This window comes from Penicillium macrosclerotiorum, assembly GCF_028827735.1.
Source record: "Penicillium macrosclerotiorum strain IBT 26536 chromosome Unknown utg000007l_segment0_segment0, whole genome shotgun sequence".
NCBI lineage: Eukaryota > Fungi > Ascomycota > Eurotiomycetes > Eurotiales > Aspergillaceae > Penicillium > Penicillium macrosclerotiorum.
Genome location: NW_026643086.1, coordinates 2,007,741 through 2,024,690, shown reverse-complemented (window position 1 = coordinate 2,024,690; position 16,950 = coordinate 2,007,741). Strand labels below are relative to the sequence as shown.

Sequence of the window (16,950 nt, the reverse complement as noted above, 5' to 3'; positions counted from 1 at the left end):
GTATTCAGTCGGGTGCCTCAGACATAGAAGGATCAGTCACGTGCATCAATATGTAAAGTGTAAACATTTTGTGCCTGAGGTGTCCAGCTTTTAACAGGGTATGGGAATGTGCTCAGAGTGGACCTCAAGTCGCTACTAGCTGGGTGTTGGCATGCTAGTGATACCTGTCAAAACAGACTCTTTTGATTTTGAGAGTTTCTGAAAGGTGTACCTGACTCATTTTTTTCTGAATTCAATTTCAACTTTGAAGGTTGTATCAAGGGGGCATTTATTCATGAATAGTCTCGTTAACAATGAGCCAGCACCATTGCATACAACATAGTCCATATTAACTATAGTACAGGAATGCAAGATCATTTAGATTTCTAAGAGGAAAGAACTCAATTCTCTCAAACCTTCTTCGTATCATACTCCACATAGTTGCTCTTTCTCGCAGCCGGCGCCGACTCGACTTGCACTGCAGACTCGTAGTCTCTCTGCCCTGCAAATCCAAGTTTCTCATCGGCGCATGATATATCACCACGTACACGCATAGTACTCTCGGCAGGAATCTCATACTGCGGAACTGCATGGATAGAACCAAGCTCGTTCTTCGGAATGGCGTTCAGAGGGACATCGGTGAAGCCCCGAGAACCAGAGACCGGGGCCGGAGGATGAGATACCGAATCCATCGCATGACCACCACCTTCTCCACGATTGCGGTCTTGTCTCCAGAAAAGGGTCAGGGCCCTGGCAATACCGATGAGGACGATTAAAACCCAGATCAGGAGAATGGCGGTAGCAATGAGAGCTTCTGTCTTTAGGGCGTTCTCAAGCTTATTGATGACCTGACTGACAACTTCAGTGATCTTATCAGATGTTTCATCTCCGGCATTGGCAAGGAAGCTGTCGGAACCGCTAGTATCATTGGAAATGCTCGCTGCGGCGCCGCGGGAGAATGTGTCATTCGGAAGAAGAGGAAAATCGATATGTGCATGATTGTGAACCCAGGTCAAGCCTTTTTGAACACTCTCAGCCTTCAACAGGACAATACAGTCAAAAAGCTCCATGATAGGTTTTTCGAGAACTGTGCCATAAAATGTATCGTTAATGACACCTGTCGTCTTATCAACAAACGTATTGATAGTGTTATTAACAGCAGTCGTACTCGTATTGACCCAACCGAAAAGGTTATCGTTCAAGTCATCGTCGAAGGATGTGATCGCTTTGTTGGCACCATTTGCCCATTCCACAGATGCATTCTGTAGGGCACCAACGACTTTGTCAGCAAATTCACCGACTTCCGCGCTCAGCGCTGGTACTTCCTTCTTGATGCTATGCAGCAGAAGATACTGGCAGAGACATGATAAAAGAGCGGCAAGGGCTAAGCCAAGGACAAGAAGGGCTGGGAGGGAAGTTGCATAGGCAATAACCCAGCGCACGAGAATCTGCCGACGGCTGTTGCTGAAACGGCTCGCGGCCTTGATTCCGGCCGCCGCTGTGTATGGTCGAGAGACGATATAGACAACATCCATAGGATCATGGGCCTCTTTCCGCACTAGCTGTGCACGCTCCTGCATGTGGCGCCATCGACGGACTTCTTGCCAGGCGACGGGGACGCAAACCAACACAGCTGCAATTATGATAACTATGATGAATATCTTTCGGGCTGTGATAGCGATATCTGTAATCTCGCTAAAGAAGCTATTGATGCCGTCGTTGTCGTCGCAGAAGGTCAGTTGCTTCTTGCCCGGTACCGGAAAGGCAGATTGATCGAAGCTGTAGTTTCCTAACTCATTTTTCACAAGCGTCTTGACTGCTTCGAAAGGGTATCGAATCACAGTTTCAGTGATATTTTCAACCTCATCAAATGTAGGTATTGAACTGTTTAACGCATTGAGTTTGTCGTCAAAACTCGACGATATCTGAATATTTTCAAGTTCGCTCAGAGAGGAGTTGAGGTCTAAGGACGGAATGTCCACGCCCAGCGTGTTGACGACATCGATGGCCTTGTTTAGTGCGGTTTCAAAGGTGCTGACGGTGCTTTCAATGTCTTTGACGGTGCTTTTGATTGTCGAATTAAGAGCATCGGTAACTGCTTCAATTCCTTCGATGGCTACTTCCACAGTGCCTCGTACGGCCATCGTGATCAAGCAGAGGTAGGTCTGGTACATAACTTTGATAACGAAGAGAATCAGCTCCTCCACACCAGTGATTACGAGTGTGAGCATGGTAGTCAGCCCGCTGACAGCTTCATCGATGCCTTTAGCAGTTAACTCATTAACTCCCTGTGACAAGTAGTGTGGCATTGACGCCATTGCGCTGCCCATGTCCTCGACACTTGTGCACGCTGAGAGCGCCTCGCGTTTGGCACTCGCCATGTCACTCTGCACACTTCCAATAGCGATCAAGAGTCTGACCAGCACCAAGATCAGCAAGACCGTCCAGCGGTTGATCCATACTTGGGAAAGTCGCGCGCGCAGACCCAGGTAGGGTGTCAGACCATCAGCATGCAGTGGAATAATTTGCCCACTGCTAGGGTCATGGGCTCCGTATGGTGGGAGTAAGGGAAATATTGATCTTTTGGACCCAGAGAATAACATTGTGATTATATTTTGGTAGCGTAGTAAAGATGACTTGTCTCAACGGCCAGCGAGAGACAGATGGTGATTTTGGACCTGCAAGGCCTTTCTTTGCGAAGAAGAATTTGAAGAAAGAAATGGAATAAAGAAAGGTGAGAAAACACAGGAACAAAATGTAGGGATAGTTTATTCGAGCTCCATGTCATCTAAGATAGGTGATGCTTAGATTTAAGTAAGGATTTAGGTTGAGGTAGAAAAACAATAACAGTCCCAGGTAATCATCGGTGTTGGGGGATAATGTGAATCAAATATAGCTCTAGGCAGAGGCAGACTGTCGCCTCCATTCCAGTCTAGTGAAACACTCTTGTTCTACAAGAGGGTATGACATTTCTTGACAAAGAGCCCAATCTGAAGCAATAAGCGTGCCCGCACGACCGTCAAGGGACCAGTCATCGTGCCCGATCGCCACCTCGAAATAGAAGAAGGATTAAAAATAAAGTCTGCAGAAAGACGATCTGAACCAGGATCTGTTTCATCTTCCATTAAACCATGTTAATGGCTCGCGTGGTTGTGAATAACGCCGGGATGACCAAATATAGCGCCAATTTGTCCTGTCAGCGCTTAACGCCCGACGCTGAGAGCCAATCGCCTCTGGGCTGAAGGCGCTAACTCGAACATGGGGGCATGAATGGGGTTCTTTGACCGGGGCCTGATCTTGAAATGGGCGACTCCCAGGCAACGATCCTGAATTCAAAAGTCGCAGACTAAATAGGCTTCTTTATGTTTTTTAATAGGATTCTTCGTCGATGGTAACTGGAGGTCAATAATGAGAGGTCAAGACGATGAGAGAAGTTCAAAACGGTCTCTTTGGTAACCACGGCCCACGGCTCAAAAAAGGCCAGATGATCCAACTCCTGAACTTAATGGCACGTAAGACAAATAATCAAGACAAAAACAAATGGCATTGATCGATGCTGGGAGGTGTTTACGGTGTTGCAGTTGACGCTCAGACCCGCCGTTGAAACACGCCCAGTCTTGATGAGGCGGGCGGTGAGGCACAGTAGTATCTTTGGCGCCCGCCTCACGTGCCATAAAAGACCCTAGCTAGAGATCAATATCAACCCTATTTCGTTGCATACTTTGATACCATATTGTGGGTGGTTGATCATATGCCCATACTTGATTTAAATTAATGGTACTAGTCCTTTTTTATTGGGAGATTCGTATATCGGATTCGGTAAGCGAGTTTGTTTCATCGAACTCAATTGTAAATGGTCAGCCAAGATATATTTTGTAAGCTTAAACTACAATGTTAATTGAAGGGCTTTATTCCGTAATCTTTGTCGAAGCGCAGGCCCAATTCCTGCATTCTTATAATCGCTTATCATCAAATTCTCTATAGTTTACGTCGACCTGCATACTTTATCCTGCTTCTCACAAGCCATCCTAGCAACATAGTAGAAGCCCCGTCGCCGCCTGCCCTGCCATGTCCCGAGGCAACAATAGACCGCCAGGGAGCAGGAGTCGAGCTCAACCTCATCTAGCACCGAGAATTGCAGAAAATTACCATCACTACGTTGGCCTGGGGAAGTAGATTATGGTCGGGCTGCTGGATGATAGTGGCTGCTACTAGTGCAAGCCAATCATTTTTCCATTTCTCGACAATCACAATCCACTCCGAAGATCTTTCCACAAAAACACATTTTTCACTTGAGCCAGGGTTCCGTAGCTGAAGTCATCGGATTTATCAGGGCGTCTTTTTCGAGACTGTTTTGTTGCATCTTTCGCCGAAGCTTTCTCCCCAACGCCACCTCGGCCAGGGCTATCGACGGGCCCCCATTCTTCAGGATATACTCCAGGGCTGGCATCTTCCTAGGCGGCTGAAGATGGCTTTTGAAATTGTCTTGTTTTGAAGTGCATCGAGACTGGAGCTTGCGGTGGTTGGTATGTGTAAGCCGTTCACCGGCAGTAGAGGGTTGACAGGTTGGAAAGAAACTTTGGAGGAGTTGAAAGGGAAAAATCTCATTATAAGCACTGGTTTGATCACCAGTTTGGCATCTTCAAGCTCCAAGTCGCCCCCCAAGGGTGGTTTTGGTGCATATATTAGATAAGAATTGCTGAACCATGACGTTTGGCTTAACCGCTGATAATGTGTCTCGTTTCTGCATTTAGTCGTCGCATAATGAGAACGGCGTCGATTAAACCATACTGGTTTAGTAGCCGTAGCACATGGGGATCCATATTGCTCCCACACTAGAAGTACTGTTTTAGCGTATCGTAAGTTATCCTCAATTCCTGACTTCTGACACATCTTGGTCTTCACACTCTTTCTTGCTTCCACTTTCCCTCAATACCCCCAACTCGGTTTGGGATTTTCAAAATTCCTAGAGATCTTCAAGTCAAGGTTATTCCTGGTGAGTCCTTTCAGATTTCAAAAATTGCATCTGGGCTCTGTATTGGCCCGATATTGAACATAACCTTCCGTCGGTTAGCCGTCACCTTTTTCAAAACCCCGACTGGATCTTTGGTCTTGCCTCTCTCATCCTCACTTAGACCCTCGATCTTCTCTTTTCCCACACCGACCGAGAAATGAATTAACCTGTTCATCATCCATTTTACTCAGCCATCACTTGATTTTTCCTGTCCAGTCTGCAAATTATTATTTGATTTCCCTTCCTTCCTGTATACTGACAACAGAAACATACCCGCAGCAAGTTCGACCTCTTTGTCCGATATCGTCTTCTCATATTCTCACACCTTTTCTGTGCATTTCACGACACGTCTGACCGCGTCTTCTGAAACATACGGGCACCACAAATCCGCCGCAGTTCACACAGAAGTTTCCGAGCCAAAGAAGAGTATGTGCTGTCACTATGGACGAGATGGTGTCTCATGGCATTCTGGCTGACCCAGAATATTGACAGATCCTCAAACACTGTTTTGTACACAAGTCTACCCAAGCTGATCAGTGCATAGCAGCTCAATCAGGGTACCAGTTGCAAACCCATATTAAGAGTCTCCATGCTTGGGATAAGGCGTATCAGCTAACACAAGTCCACAGAAAATTGATCTCATACTCAGGCTTCAAACTTCTGAAACTTCAGAAGTCATCAGAGTGCTGAGTAGAGGGTAATCGTTGTAAGTTATCTAACAGATGCCCAGTTCTGTATGATTTGAAATGTTGAAAGGTCTTTCACATATTGAGGATCGAGCCATGAAAACCATGAGCTGACTGAGTTTTCATGCGATTCTGTGGTTTTTGCAGGGGTCATGTAGGGCAACCTAGCCCTTCAAATCACCTGGGTAAGTGTCCCCCTATGAAAGACATGCTCTATGCAATTTGGTAAATCGATCACGCTCATGTTGGATGGGTGCAGCTCATACAAGATTTCCATACTGAGGACGTTACTTGTCTTGAAATTCCAGACAAACCAGTTGAGTATGTGTCCCTATCAAGTTGTAATCTCTGCATCGTGGAGCACAAACATGATCCTAGCAAAGTCATCATCTTCATGAACCGAATCAATAATCTACTAACCGATAGTGGGCACATATTCAGCAGAAATCAGTCACCATGGGCAACCAGGGGAGCCATACTACCGATGACTCTGAACAAGGCAGATACAAGATCATTCTAGGTGACGATGACCTTATACAGAGTATTCCTGGTCCTGAGGGAGAAGACCCCGAATCTCCCAATCACGTCCTGGATTTAAAAGTCACTGACTGGAGAACAACTGCTCCATGTTTTGATTTGGGAATTGATCATTCGCGCACCACGGTTCTCTTTGAAAGCCACCTTGATTGGATAGATGACAGCGTTCACTTCTCGTTCAAGCTGCCTGCTGACTACCCTGGCGGCCGAGCTCAGGTTCTGAAGCGGGTACGACAGCTTTGCGATGGAAGCAAGCCACTGGGAATCACAGACATCCATCTCGGCAAATTTGCCATCGGTAAACACTTGTCAGCCACGAAGAAAGGCCGCAAGAAGAAGCACCAGTGGACAAGCGGCTTCTGGGCCTATGGATGCAAGATCAACTGGCTCAAGCGCACTGAGAGTTCCAAAAATGTGCACTTCAAGTTTGCGGCGGAAGAAGATGAGGCCGTGATCTTTGTAGTGGATGAAACCAACCCAGATTTCAGGTCAGCTGTTGGCACTGAGATGGTAAGCAAGAATGCCGAATGAAAACGAAAGAGGGACGAGGAGCTAACACTTGGCAGCGCAAATTCATGGATATCATGGTATTGCCTGTCCGAATCTGGCTGCGCATCCGTGACTTGGCGAAGAATTATGAAAAGGCCAAGGCTGAGCGCCAAGGGGAAGTAGATGCGATTCTGACTGCAGCGCAAGGGACAGCAGGCCTAGGCCCGATCGTTATGAGTTCGCAACAGGACATACAACGGAACTTTGCCACATTGCTTAGAAGACTCAATCAAGCATCTGACACAGATGATGTCGGCGAAACCGAAGAAGTTGTCGATGAACTCACTGTGAGCCAGAGCAGTCAGAGCCAGGTAACTTTACATGAATCGCATGAAGAATTGAATGAACAATCGCATGAAAAACTGCATGAGCAATTGCATGAGCAATCGCAAAGAACGGACAAGGACGTGGATCTTGGAAGCACGGAAGAAAAGCCCCCCGGGCTGAAGGAGAAGGCAGCAGAGCAATCGACCTCAGTCGCACCTCCCGTGATTGAGGTTGATGAGGCGGAGACGCAGAGACGCATGCAGGCAAAGGCTGAGAAGCACAGACAGAAGAAGGCCGCTTACAAGGCTCGCAAGAAGGCTGCCAAAGCACAGCAAGCCCTGGAAGAATTTGGAAAGACAGGAAGTTCAGGGAACGAACCATCAAAGCAAGGAGAAGCTCGCGATGGGGAAGTCAGCGATGCAGCGGGTCCACTGGCCGTTGCGTTGCCTGCACATCTCTCTATAAATTCGCCCGCATCCTTGACTGATTCGTTCACCACTGCACCCTTTTCCCCCTCTTCCAACTCTGCAGTCTCCACAATCTCCGACGTCGCGTATTCCGCGTCATGAAGGTAAGAAACCCATTCTGAATGCGCACCAAAATCACCTACTCACTGTCATCTCTAGAGATCCACGGGGCCGGAGTTGAAACTGTATACTCCGGTGGGCCTTCGTCCGGTGAGGGGCAATCGTCTAGTCAACAAGGCAAGTGGCATGCAGATTCTCTCACATTCAAATGCCAAGTGATGCCAATGAGTGATCACTTGTGATATTCAGAACTCTTACTGACTAAATATATAGAGACTAACCCTTCCTCTTTGAAGGATGTCGCGTTGACTACGGCGATTGCCGAGTCCAGTGTATCGCGTGCAACAGGTAAGAGAAGACTGCTCGTTTACACATCCTTTCATAGACCTTGGCTGACAAAATCCTTCCAGCGATCACTGAGGAACGCACCAGTCCCCAGGAGATTTCATCTCCCAGACCGACTCCCGAGATTATCCCGTTGTCTTCATCTGCGGAGTGCACTGGCTCCAAGGCCGACCTGATTAAGTCCACAGATGCCGGCAGGCCCATGGGTGACGAAGGAGACGAGAAAATCGTTGCCCAAGAGGAGCCGCGCAAGCGGAAGAAGAAGGCTGGCCGCAAGAAGAAGCGCCTTTCCAAGCGCGGGAAGAAACTCGCGGAGGAGAACGGACTCTCGGAGGCACGAGTAGATGCCGATACTCCCCAGCAAGAGGGCCATCAGCAGGAAATGGCTGGGAGTATTTTTTACAATACTGGCCAGCCCCTGCCCCCTCGAGCTGAGCCCACATCCTGTCCTGCGACGCCTCCAATGTCGCCGATGAAGGATGACCAGGGTCAACAGGGAGCGGACAACCTTGCACCCCTGGTTACGGCAGCCCAGTTTCTTGATGTCAATAATCCATCCTCTGCAGCTGCAGCGGATCTATCAAGGAGACTGGGTTCAGATACTCTGCAACACGCCAGACATCAAAAGCTGGCTTCAATTCCAGAGGTCACTGAAGCCGAACCAGGAACGGCAATGCTCATGCCAATGAGCAATTCACAAGGCGGCAGACCTGCCTGGAGTGCCACCCCAGCCACGACGCCCAGTTCTACTGTGGTAGCAGCGGGGCGCATCATCCATGATGCATCGCTTGCGTTGACGCCTGCCATGACGCCCAGCCGCCCTCCTGCGGCAATGCTGTCAGCAGGACGTATGCAAGTCGGTGGGTCACCGGCCAGCATTTCACCGGTGTTTGAGCCCGGTCTTCAGACTGTGGTATCTGCCGGACGTATGCAGGTCGCCGAGTCCGTCCCCGGGGCTATCCCAGCCATGACGCCCGGTTCAAGTATCGAGGTACCAGCGGGACGCACCCAAGAGTTGCTCGTTTCAACTCCCGTCGCAACCCCTTGCGACGCCCATCGCGAAAGACCTTCTCAAAGGCAGCTGGCATCCACACCCGGCGCAGCGTTCATGGGACTACCAGGAGTGCTCGGGATCCGTCATTATTTCCCCGGTCCAGCACCCTACCCCATGGACCTCGTCGGAGGTGCGTATTATGCAACGCTCCCGATCAACATCCCTCCGGCCCCCGTAACGACGCCTGACAGCGTGGTGGTTCACAACAAGGAGCAGATCACCGGACAATCTTTCTGGGATCTGACCTACCACACGTTCCAGTGCGCCCTATGGAGGTGTGAGAAGCAGTGCCACCTTTGGGACTCTCAATCTGTCGTCTGCCCCGCCTGCGGTCCGTTTTCGAGCGTGATATACTGCAGCAAAGATCATATGCGGGAAGACGCGAGTGCCCACTGGCTGTACTGCGGACAGGGCACGTTTGAAGCTCCGTGCAAGGAGAACAGCGTGCCTCCGGACGTGTTGATCGGGCCTCCGCTGATTCCCAACTTACATGGTTGGGACTCCCCAGAGCGCTTCCGTCAAGGCCTCTGGTTCTGTACCGCTCGACAAGAAGGAGACTACTTCATTTTTGCCGATTGGGAAGACCAGGTGGCCGCGGGAATTGCGCCGGGGAGCGCGGATGGTCGTTGTTCGCCGCGCCTGCTGGCAATCGTCCGATTTGACGACCCAGCAGAGAAGGACCGTTTCCGACGGATCCTTGCAGTGTGTCTGTTCGCCTCCATCGAGGTTCAGCCTCTGGTGGGGTACATGTACCGTCTCCTGCGGGACCGGCTGGTGCAAGCCGGACGCTTCCATCCCCAGGTTGATGTCATGCTCCGCCACCAGCTACAGCTTGAACAGGGAGTCACCATCCTCCCACAACTCGTGGGGCAGCGACACGCTTGTGAGACCGAATGGGATGGTCTGGGTCCGCGCCACTGTCGGGATCCGATCTGCATGGCCGAGCGGCCGATGCAGCTGGGTGATATGGGATGGGGTCGTGGGTTCCGGAGCCTGTGTACATTTATGGAGTCCTGTCATTGGATTCTGCGGGCGCACCGGACCACCCATCCAACCACAAGCAGCATCGCCGACCGAACACGCGGAGACGGGTTCGACGACGTCGTCCTGGAGGATAGGAGATCCTTCCGACGTGGCGAGGGTTGGGATGGGGCTGGGACAGGCCCCATGGAGATCGAGAGTCCGGTCTGGCGCTAATCTGTCCCTTAGCGCTGGAGGCCTGGTGCAAACGACATGCAGGGTGAGCTGCATGTCGTGATTATGACAATTTCATGCGGAGTGGGTGGGTGGGCGCGTGGGTGGTGAGGGAAGAGACGGGGCTTCCCTCATCATGGTAGCTTTCCTGTACGGGGGGGGATCCGAGGTTAAGGGTGACGATTTTGTTGGGGGGAGTTCTGCTGCAGTAGCCCTCAAACCTGGATCTCGTTGTTTGTATGAGTAGTGGGGGTCGTCTCACCGGTGTGCTGCAGTGGCCAATCCCCCGTTGCACGAAGGCCAGCGGCGACGATCCATTTGATGATGAGCGAACGACAGAGTGCAGCAAAATAATATATGGCCAATAAAATGGAGAGAATGAAGAAGCTCTCTTTCCTAAATCAATTTTGCTATGATTGTCTGCTATCTGGTGCTTGATTTGAAAGAGCTGCAAATGTAGATGCTAATCAGCTATCCTGGGAACGGGAGATAGAACCTTCAATCATTTAATTGGACGCTTGTATGAGTCTTTCATCTAGCAAAATATCCTACCTTTTATATCAGGTAACTCTATGGTAAGGTACAATGTCCAGACATCCACCATTTTCACTAGGTGATATACTTCCTCAATCCCCGTAGTCTGTCCTTGGCAGTCTCAAGAACATCATCATTCTTGCAGACCGCAAAGCGAAGATAATCCTCGGCAATGTGGGCATTGACGTCGGTGTAGAACTCAGTAGGGGGAATAGCCGCTACGCCAACTTCGTGGATGAGGAACCAGCAAAGTTTGAAATCTCGAGGACGGGAGGCCACATGCGCAGGGAATGGGTAGTCCACAGGGAGCTTGACTGAGGCAAAGTTGGCAAGCACGAAGTAACCACCCTCGGGCTCAGAATACTGTTAAAGTAATCGTCAGAGCAGGTCCTCAAGGAGGAATCCACAACAAAAATGACACACATACCGGGATTCCAAGTTCATCGAATACCTCGCAGAAAAGCTTCATCTTTTGCTGCATTTCGTTCCGGCTCTCATCCCAGAATCCGACCTTATCGGCCTGCTCAAAAGCAACGGCCGCTGCCTCCTGGAGCGGAGAGACACTGCTGTAACAAATACGAGTATGAGCACCCGCCACATACTTGATTAAATGCTCGGGACCAATGAGATAGCCGACACGCCAGCCAGTGGCATAGAAGGCCTTGCCCGCAGAGCCCACAGTCAGGGTGCGCTCGTATAGCTCGGGGGACAAGGTAGCAATGCGGGTGAAGGGAACATAGAAGAGACGGTCATAGACTTCATCAGACAGAATAATAAGGTTGTGCTTGACACAAAGATCTCCAATCCGCTCAAGCTCTTCTCGAGAGAAGACCTTGCCAACAGGGTTATGGCTAGAATACGAGTTAGTTGTCGGCAGCACGAACCGGCTTTTGAGTTAGAAAACAAGCTTACGGCGAGTTCAAGACCTGAGAAGACAAATTAGATGAGATATATATGGAAAGAGCGTGGAAGAGAGACTTACAATCATCTTAGTCTTGGAGTTGATGGTGTTTTCGAGCTCCTCGAAATCAATGGTCCACTCCGAAGCAGGAGAGGTTCGGGTCGCGCCGTCCTTGGGAGGGTGCAAGGGAACATATCGGATCGTGCCACCAGGCATCTCGATATTACTAATGTACCTTTTGTTTGAACTAGTCAATATGCTGCTCCTAGGAGTCGAGATGTTCTTATGGTGGAGAACCTACTGGTCAAAGAAAGGCTCAAAGATAATGACCTCGTCACCGGGCTCAATGAAGCCCATGAAGGCACTGAGCATGCCTGGTTGCTGTTTAGTCTACACCAAGATTCGCTGCACCTGGAGTCTAATCTTACCTTCATTGGCTCCAGTGGTGATCGACACCTCGGTTTCTGGATTCAAAGTCCGACCGAAGAACGGCGAGTATGCATCAGCAATGGCTTTCTTAAGACGAGGGCGGCCCTAGTCACAGTCAGCTATGAGTTGATGGTATGTATTTGGGCGTAGTCGAGTCTACCTTGGTGGGGGAGTATTGGTTGCACTCTACTCGGTCCAAGGCGTCCTTTGCAGCGTCGATCGCGAACTTCGGAGGGTTATAGCCACTATATATAACAGTTTCGGCATCAGTGGAAGGCCCATCGTTGTTGTCACAAGTATTTCGGAGGGTATTTTCTCACAAGAAGCCTTGGCCCATGTTCACGATCGGCTGAACCGGTGAAGCAGCGGCCGCCTCATTGACAATAGACCTACACTCCCGGATTAGAAGCGTATCTCGGCAAATTCTCCATTTGTGGATTCGCGCCGCACCAAACGTCTTGTCGTTGACCAGCAACTCTCCTTGCCGGTTTGAAAGGGTCGGGTCGCGCAGCTGTTGCTGACATTGTTCTTGCGCCGATACCAGAAAGGCGGGGTTGGACCGGAGAAATGAGGGGCACACGGAGTCGAAAAGCGCAGAGCTTGAATCGGACGAGGGTGGAGATGACAGGAGCACGACAAACCGTCATGAGGGGGGAAGTGCGGAGGAAGTCTTAGGTCCCTGGGTTTCATTGCGGAGGCCGAGTTATCTAAGGCTCGCGAATGGCGTGCTTAGTGTTCCGATCTCGGGCATTCCTGGGCGCGCATGGTGACCCCCAAACTCTAGTATAGATTTAGGTAAAGGTGCCCGTTTCTATATCATTGGTTGCCCTCGCATCAACCTTTTCTATATTCTACAAAGTATGGCCAATGGAACGCCGTAGGTTTCTTATCTCAAGTTACTCAAGCGAGCTTGTTCAGTGACGAAAAGTGCCCGCATCGCATCACCCAAATAGGCAGGCGGAACGCGTGAGCCACCGGGATAGCAAGATACTTGCTTAATATTTGACAGACGAGGGCTTCTTGGTGGGGTTTGAAAGGTATTTGGAAGTCCGTTAACAGCCTAATGGTCTATGTCAGAGATTTCATTAGCAATACTTAGCAATCAGTTCCGTCTTGTCTGAGTCTGTCACAACCCACAAGGAAAACTAAGTATCTGACTAAACGGAGCGCAGCAGCTGAGGTCGCTCTCCACAGCTAGTGCTTTGAAAGTAGAATGGCACAGATGGAGTCATGGATTTAAGCTTCCTCCTTTATATAGGATGTTTGGATTCTGAAATAGCAAGCTTGGACTATTGCGAGGAGGATACTTCGGACCGAAGTGGGGAACTCCTGTATGAAGCTATGATATATAGGTATTTGAATTCGGTTGAAGATAAAAGGAATTGATCAGTTGTCTATGCTTTCAAAAATACCACAGCACCATATGGCTGCAGCTCAAATTGGCCTTGTGTGCGACCAACATTTCTCTGGTTCGTAATCAAAATGGAGTAGCCCTGATACTTCTCCATGGAGACCGTCTGCATTTGATCGGAGAGATTCAATAGCACAGCTGCGGTTTGATGTGCCTGGTTGTACTCGTGCTCGTATTCTAGAACCATTTCACCTGACCTAGACTCTTCCAGAGAAGTGTAAGATCCGTAGACGAAAAGATCCGAGTATTGTTTTCGCAATGCAAGCATCTCCTTCCAGTAATTCAAGATGCTCTCAGAATCATCGAGCTTATTAGCAACGTTCCACTCAGTGTAGTCCTTGTTTATAGTCATCCATGGCTTGGCGCTCGGGATGGTGAAGCCAAATTTTGAGAACTGTCCCATTGCATTGACAGTCCATGATCTCTCGACTTCAGTTGTAGCTCCCGAAGGACGTCGTCCATTTTGTCAATATCGCCACTTCCAGCTTTCAAAATTGCATTGTAATAATTTCTTCCTTCCACATCAATAAACGTATTTACCCCATAGTTCTTTGCAAGATTTGCCATGCCCATCTCTTGGCCTGCGAGCATAAACGGAATGCCACTCAAAGTCGTCATACTACAGTGCACTAAAATACAGCCCTCGGAACTCTCAAGTCTTGGCAAGTTATACTGACTTCCTCTATCCCATTCTTCGAGAGTGAAGGGAATTAATTTCTTCCTTTCTTGGGCTTTCCCATATTTGGCTTTGCTCCTCTATACAAGCTTTAAATAGGAATCCTCTAGTGTTGAGACCACCGCGGAAGAATGTTAGGCCCATCCACAGCTTCAGCGGTCAAACTGGAATTCGAAAGATAATTATTAAAGGATAAATTGTACAGATCTCAATTACAGTATCTGTAATTGGCAAGGAAATCATAGTACATACAATTTGAGGAATTTATAAGCCAGAATCGGTCGTGCCTCCTATCACCTCTCTAGATCGGCTTCCAACTCCGACGCCGGAGATAAACCATACAATTCATCGTCAGTCTGATTATTACCCAGATCGCTTAGGTATTTTGGACGCTGAAAGGGCACAGCGAAATCTGATGTGGTCTCCTCAGGCTGTGATCATGGTCTCAATTTCCGGGCAAAATACGCACCCAGACCAGCAACAATGATGCAGGCTGTAGCCACGACTATGCGCATTTTGGCTGCTGCTTCCGAGCTGGCCGAGTAGTGAGATTATGAGGATGGTGCTGAAGATGCAGCAGCTGTTATTATCATGGTATTGGTCGATGTGGCACATACTTTACAGCCTCACGAGTCATTTGAACTCATTAACCAGGCCAAACTAAGAAGCCCCTACATATGGCGTCCTCTAGAGACAAGAAAGCCAAATTTTTTAAATCGCTGGGACACAGGAACAAGATCCCCAAAGCGATCATGGTGGTGATAAATAAATGATAATTTTCCAGGCACCACTTAGTACTAGCCTCACATTGAACCTCAGGCCACTGTAACACATTACTAAGCGACCATCGCGTTCGACGCGTCTCCGCAACTGCCCAGCTACGCCTTTGATGATGGGCGTGCTAGGGGTTCCCACTCTCCTGTTAAAAAAGAATCACCATGGTTTCCTGTCCAATCTGTGACAAAACCGTTCCTCAGCTAAAAATAAACGACCATATTGACTCTGGTTGTCAAAGCTTCATCGAAGACCCATCCTCATCCCCGAGCGAACTATCAGCATCTCAAAAAGGGCCCATCGCGAGCATATTCCAACCAGCCTCCGCGCGCAAGGCCCAAAGCCAGTCAAATATCACAAAAGAATCGCCGTCTCGAACCGGTTTATCTACACCCCGGCCTGTCAATGGCAAGAGGTCATTCGTGCAAGATACTCCGCCCTCTCGGGAACAATCTGGGCCAAAGCAACCAAATGGGGAAGTAGTGGAACCACAGGCAAAGCGTCCCAAGGTCAATGCTTTTCACAAAGCAGCTCCACTAGCAGAGCGGATGCGACCTAAGACCCTGGAAGAAGTCTGTGGCCAAGAACTTGTCGGCGAGCATGGTATTCTTCGCGGGCTGATTGAACAAGACCGGGTCCCGAGCATGATCTTGTGGGGAAGCGCGGGCACCGGGAAGACGACGATAGCACGAGTCATCGCGTCAATGGTTGGAAGTCGATTCGTCGAGATCAACAGTACGAGCTCGGGGGTTGCCGAATGTAAGAAGATCTTCTCCGAAGCTCGGAGTGAGCTCGGTCTTACTGGGAGAAAGACAATCATCTTTTGTGACGAAATTCATCGATTCTCCAAGTCACAGCAAGATGTATTTCTGGGACCCGTGGAGAGTGGACAAGTCACGCTCATTGGCGCAACGACGGAGAATCCATCCTTTAAGGTTCAAAACGCTTTGCTTTCTCGATGCAGGACATTTACGCTGGCAAAGCTTACAGATGAGGACATAAGCTCTATTCTTGAACGTGCGCTCAGAATAGAAGGACCGAACTATTCACCGTCAAAATTGGTGGATGACGAGCTGATCCAGTATTTGGCCAGATTCGCTGATGGCGATGCCCGAACCTCTCTCAACCTGTTGGAGCTTGCTATGGACCTATCCAAGAGACCTGGCATGACTCTTGAAGATCTGAAGCGGTCTTTGACCAAAACTTTGGTCTATGATCGCGCTGGTGATCAACACTACGATACGATATCAGCTTTTCACAAATCGATCAGAGGCAGTGATCCGGATGCGGCATTGTATTACCTAGCACGCATGATTCAGTCTGGAGAAGATCCACTCTATATTGCCCGTAGGCTGATCGTTGTGGCCTCTGAAGATATCGGTCTTGCCGACAATACCATGTTGACTCTCGCCGTATCGACACATTCAGCCGTGGAGAAGATAGGTCTGCCAGAAGCACGCATCAATCTAGCCCATGCCACTGTGGCCATGGCGTTGTCGAAGAAGAGTACAAGGTCTTATCGAGGGCTGAACAATGTCAATGCAGCATTAAATGAACCAGGCGTTGCCGGGTTACCCATTCCGATCCACCTGCGGAACGCCCCGACAAAACTCATGAAGGAGTTAGGATATGGGAAAGAGTACAAATACAATCCGAACTATGTCGATGGTAGAGTGGAACAAGATTACTTACCGGAGCAGCTCATGGGGCGTACCTTCTTGGAGGATTTGGATCTGGGAAAACAGCGAGACCCTGACTTGCTCAGTGCTGTCAAGCGCCAAACGGGGTCTTGAATGGACAATCCAAGCTGCACGCAGTTTATGCGCCTCCAAACCAAATATGGGGCTGATCACCTTGGGCTGTCAGGCGACTTACATCAAAGCAATACATCATTGCCTAATCCCCAGCCATGACGGCATCGAGCGCAGCTACCAACTGCTGCCGCTCTGAAATTAAGCTCTTTGAGAGTGACACTTTCCCTTTTCGGGCACCGGCTCCGCAAAACTCTCGAGAGTCTACTGCCAGCATGATGAAGCATGCCTGGTTACATAAGCTATAGGGTCGTTCCTGCAT

The 16,950-nt window shown here is 49.4% G+C and overlaps 6 protein-coding genes across 6 annotated transcripts; 3 read left to right on the top strand and 3 right to left on the bottom strand.

Moving 5' to 3' along the window:
- Positions 1 to 389: 389 nt before the first annotated feature.
- prm1 (pheromone-regulated protein PRM1) lies at positions 390 to 2,582 on the bottom strand (the record flags this gene model as incomplete). Its single annotated transcript, XM_057079276.1, has 1 exon — positions 390 to 2,582. The coding sequence occupies one exon, from the start codon at positions 2,580 to 2,582 to the stop codon at positions 390 to 392; it is 2,193 nt and encodes a 730-aa protein (XP_056931946.1).
- A 2,852-nt stretch (positions 2,583 to 5,434) lies between these two features.
- Positions 5,435 to 7,601, top strand: N7462_007557 (uncharacterized protein; the record flags this gene model as incomplete). The annotated part of the gene is made up of 3 exons (XM_057079275.1): positions 5,435 to 5,446; positions 6,106 to 6,726; positions 6,783 to 7,601. 3 exons carry the CDS (start codon positions 5,435 to 5,437, stop codon positions 7,599 to 7,601), a joined length of 1,452 nt encoding a protein of 483 aa, XP_056931945.1.
- A 20-nt stretch (positions 7,602 to 7,621) lies between these two features.
- N7462_007556 (uncharacterized protein) lies at positions 7,622 to 10,155 on the top strand (the record flags this gene model as incomplete). The annotated part of the gene is made up of 2 exons (XM_057079274.1): positions 7,622 to 7,709; positions 7,970 to 10,155. 2 exons carry the CDS (start codon positions 7,622 to 7,624, stop codon positions 10,153 to 10,155), a joined length of 2,274 nt encoding a protein of 757 aa, XP_056931944.1.
- Positions 10,156 to 10,761: 606 nt separating this feature from the next.
- N7462_007555 (kynurenine--oxoglutarate transaminase) lies at positions 10,762 to 12,663 on the bottom strand (the record flags this gene model as incomplete). Its single annotated transcript, XM_057079273.1, has 9 exons — positions 10,762 to 11,049; positions 11,114 to 11,537; positions 11,599 to 11,612; positions 11,669 to 11,822; positions 11,889 to 11,961; positions 12,016 to 12,121; positions 12,177 to 12,261; positions 12,337 to 12,405; positions 12,467 to 12,663. The coding sequence occupies 9 exons, from the start codon at positions 12,661 to 12,663 to the stop codon at positions 10,762 to 10,764; spliced, it is 1,410 nt and encodes a 469-aa protein (XP_056931943.1).
- Positions 12,664 to 13,410: 747 nt separating this feature from the next.
- On the bottom strand, positions 13,411 to 13,830 carry N7462_007554 (alpha-amylase; the record flags this gene model as incomplete). Its single annotated transcript, XM_057079272.1, has 1 exon — positions 13,411 to 13,830. The coding sequence occupies one exon, from the start codon at positions 13,828 to 13,830 to the stop codon at positions 13,411 to 13,413; it is 420 nt and encodes a 139-aa protein (XP_056931942.1).
- Positions 13,831 to 15,041: 1,211 nt separating this feature from the next.
- On the top strand, positions 15,042 to 16,670 carry N7462_007553 (ssDNA-dependent ATPase MGS1; the record flags this gene model as incomplete). Its single annotated transcript, XM_057079271.1, has 1 exon — positions 15,042 to 16,670. The coding sequence occupies one exon, from the start codon at positions 15,042 to 15,044 to the stop codon at positions 16,668 to 16,670; it is 1,629 nt and encodes a 542-aa protein (XP_056931941.1).
- Between the last annotated feature and the right edge of the window lie 280 nt (positions 16,671 to 16,950).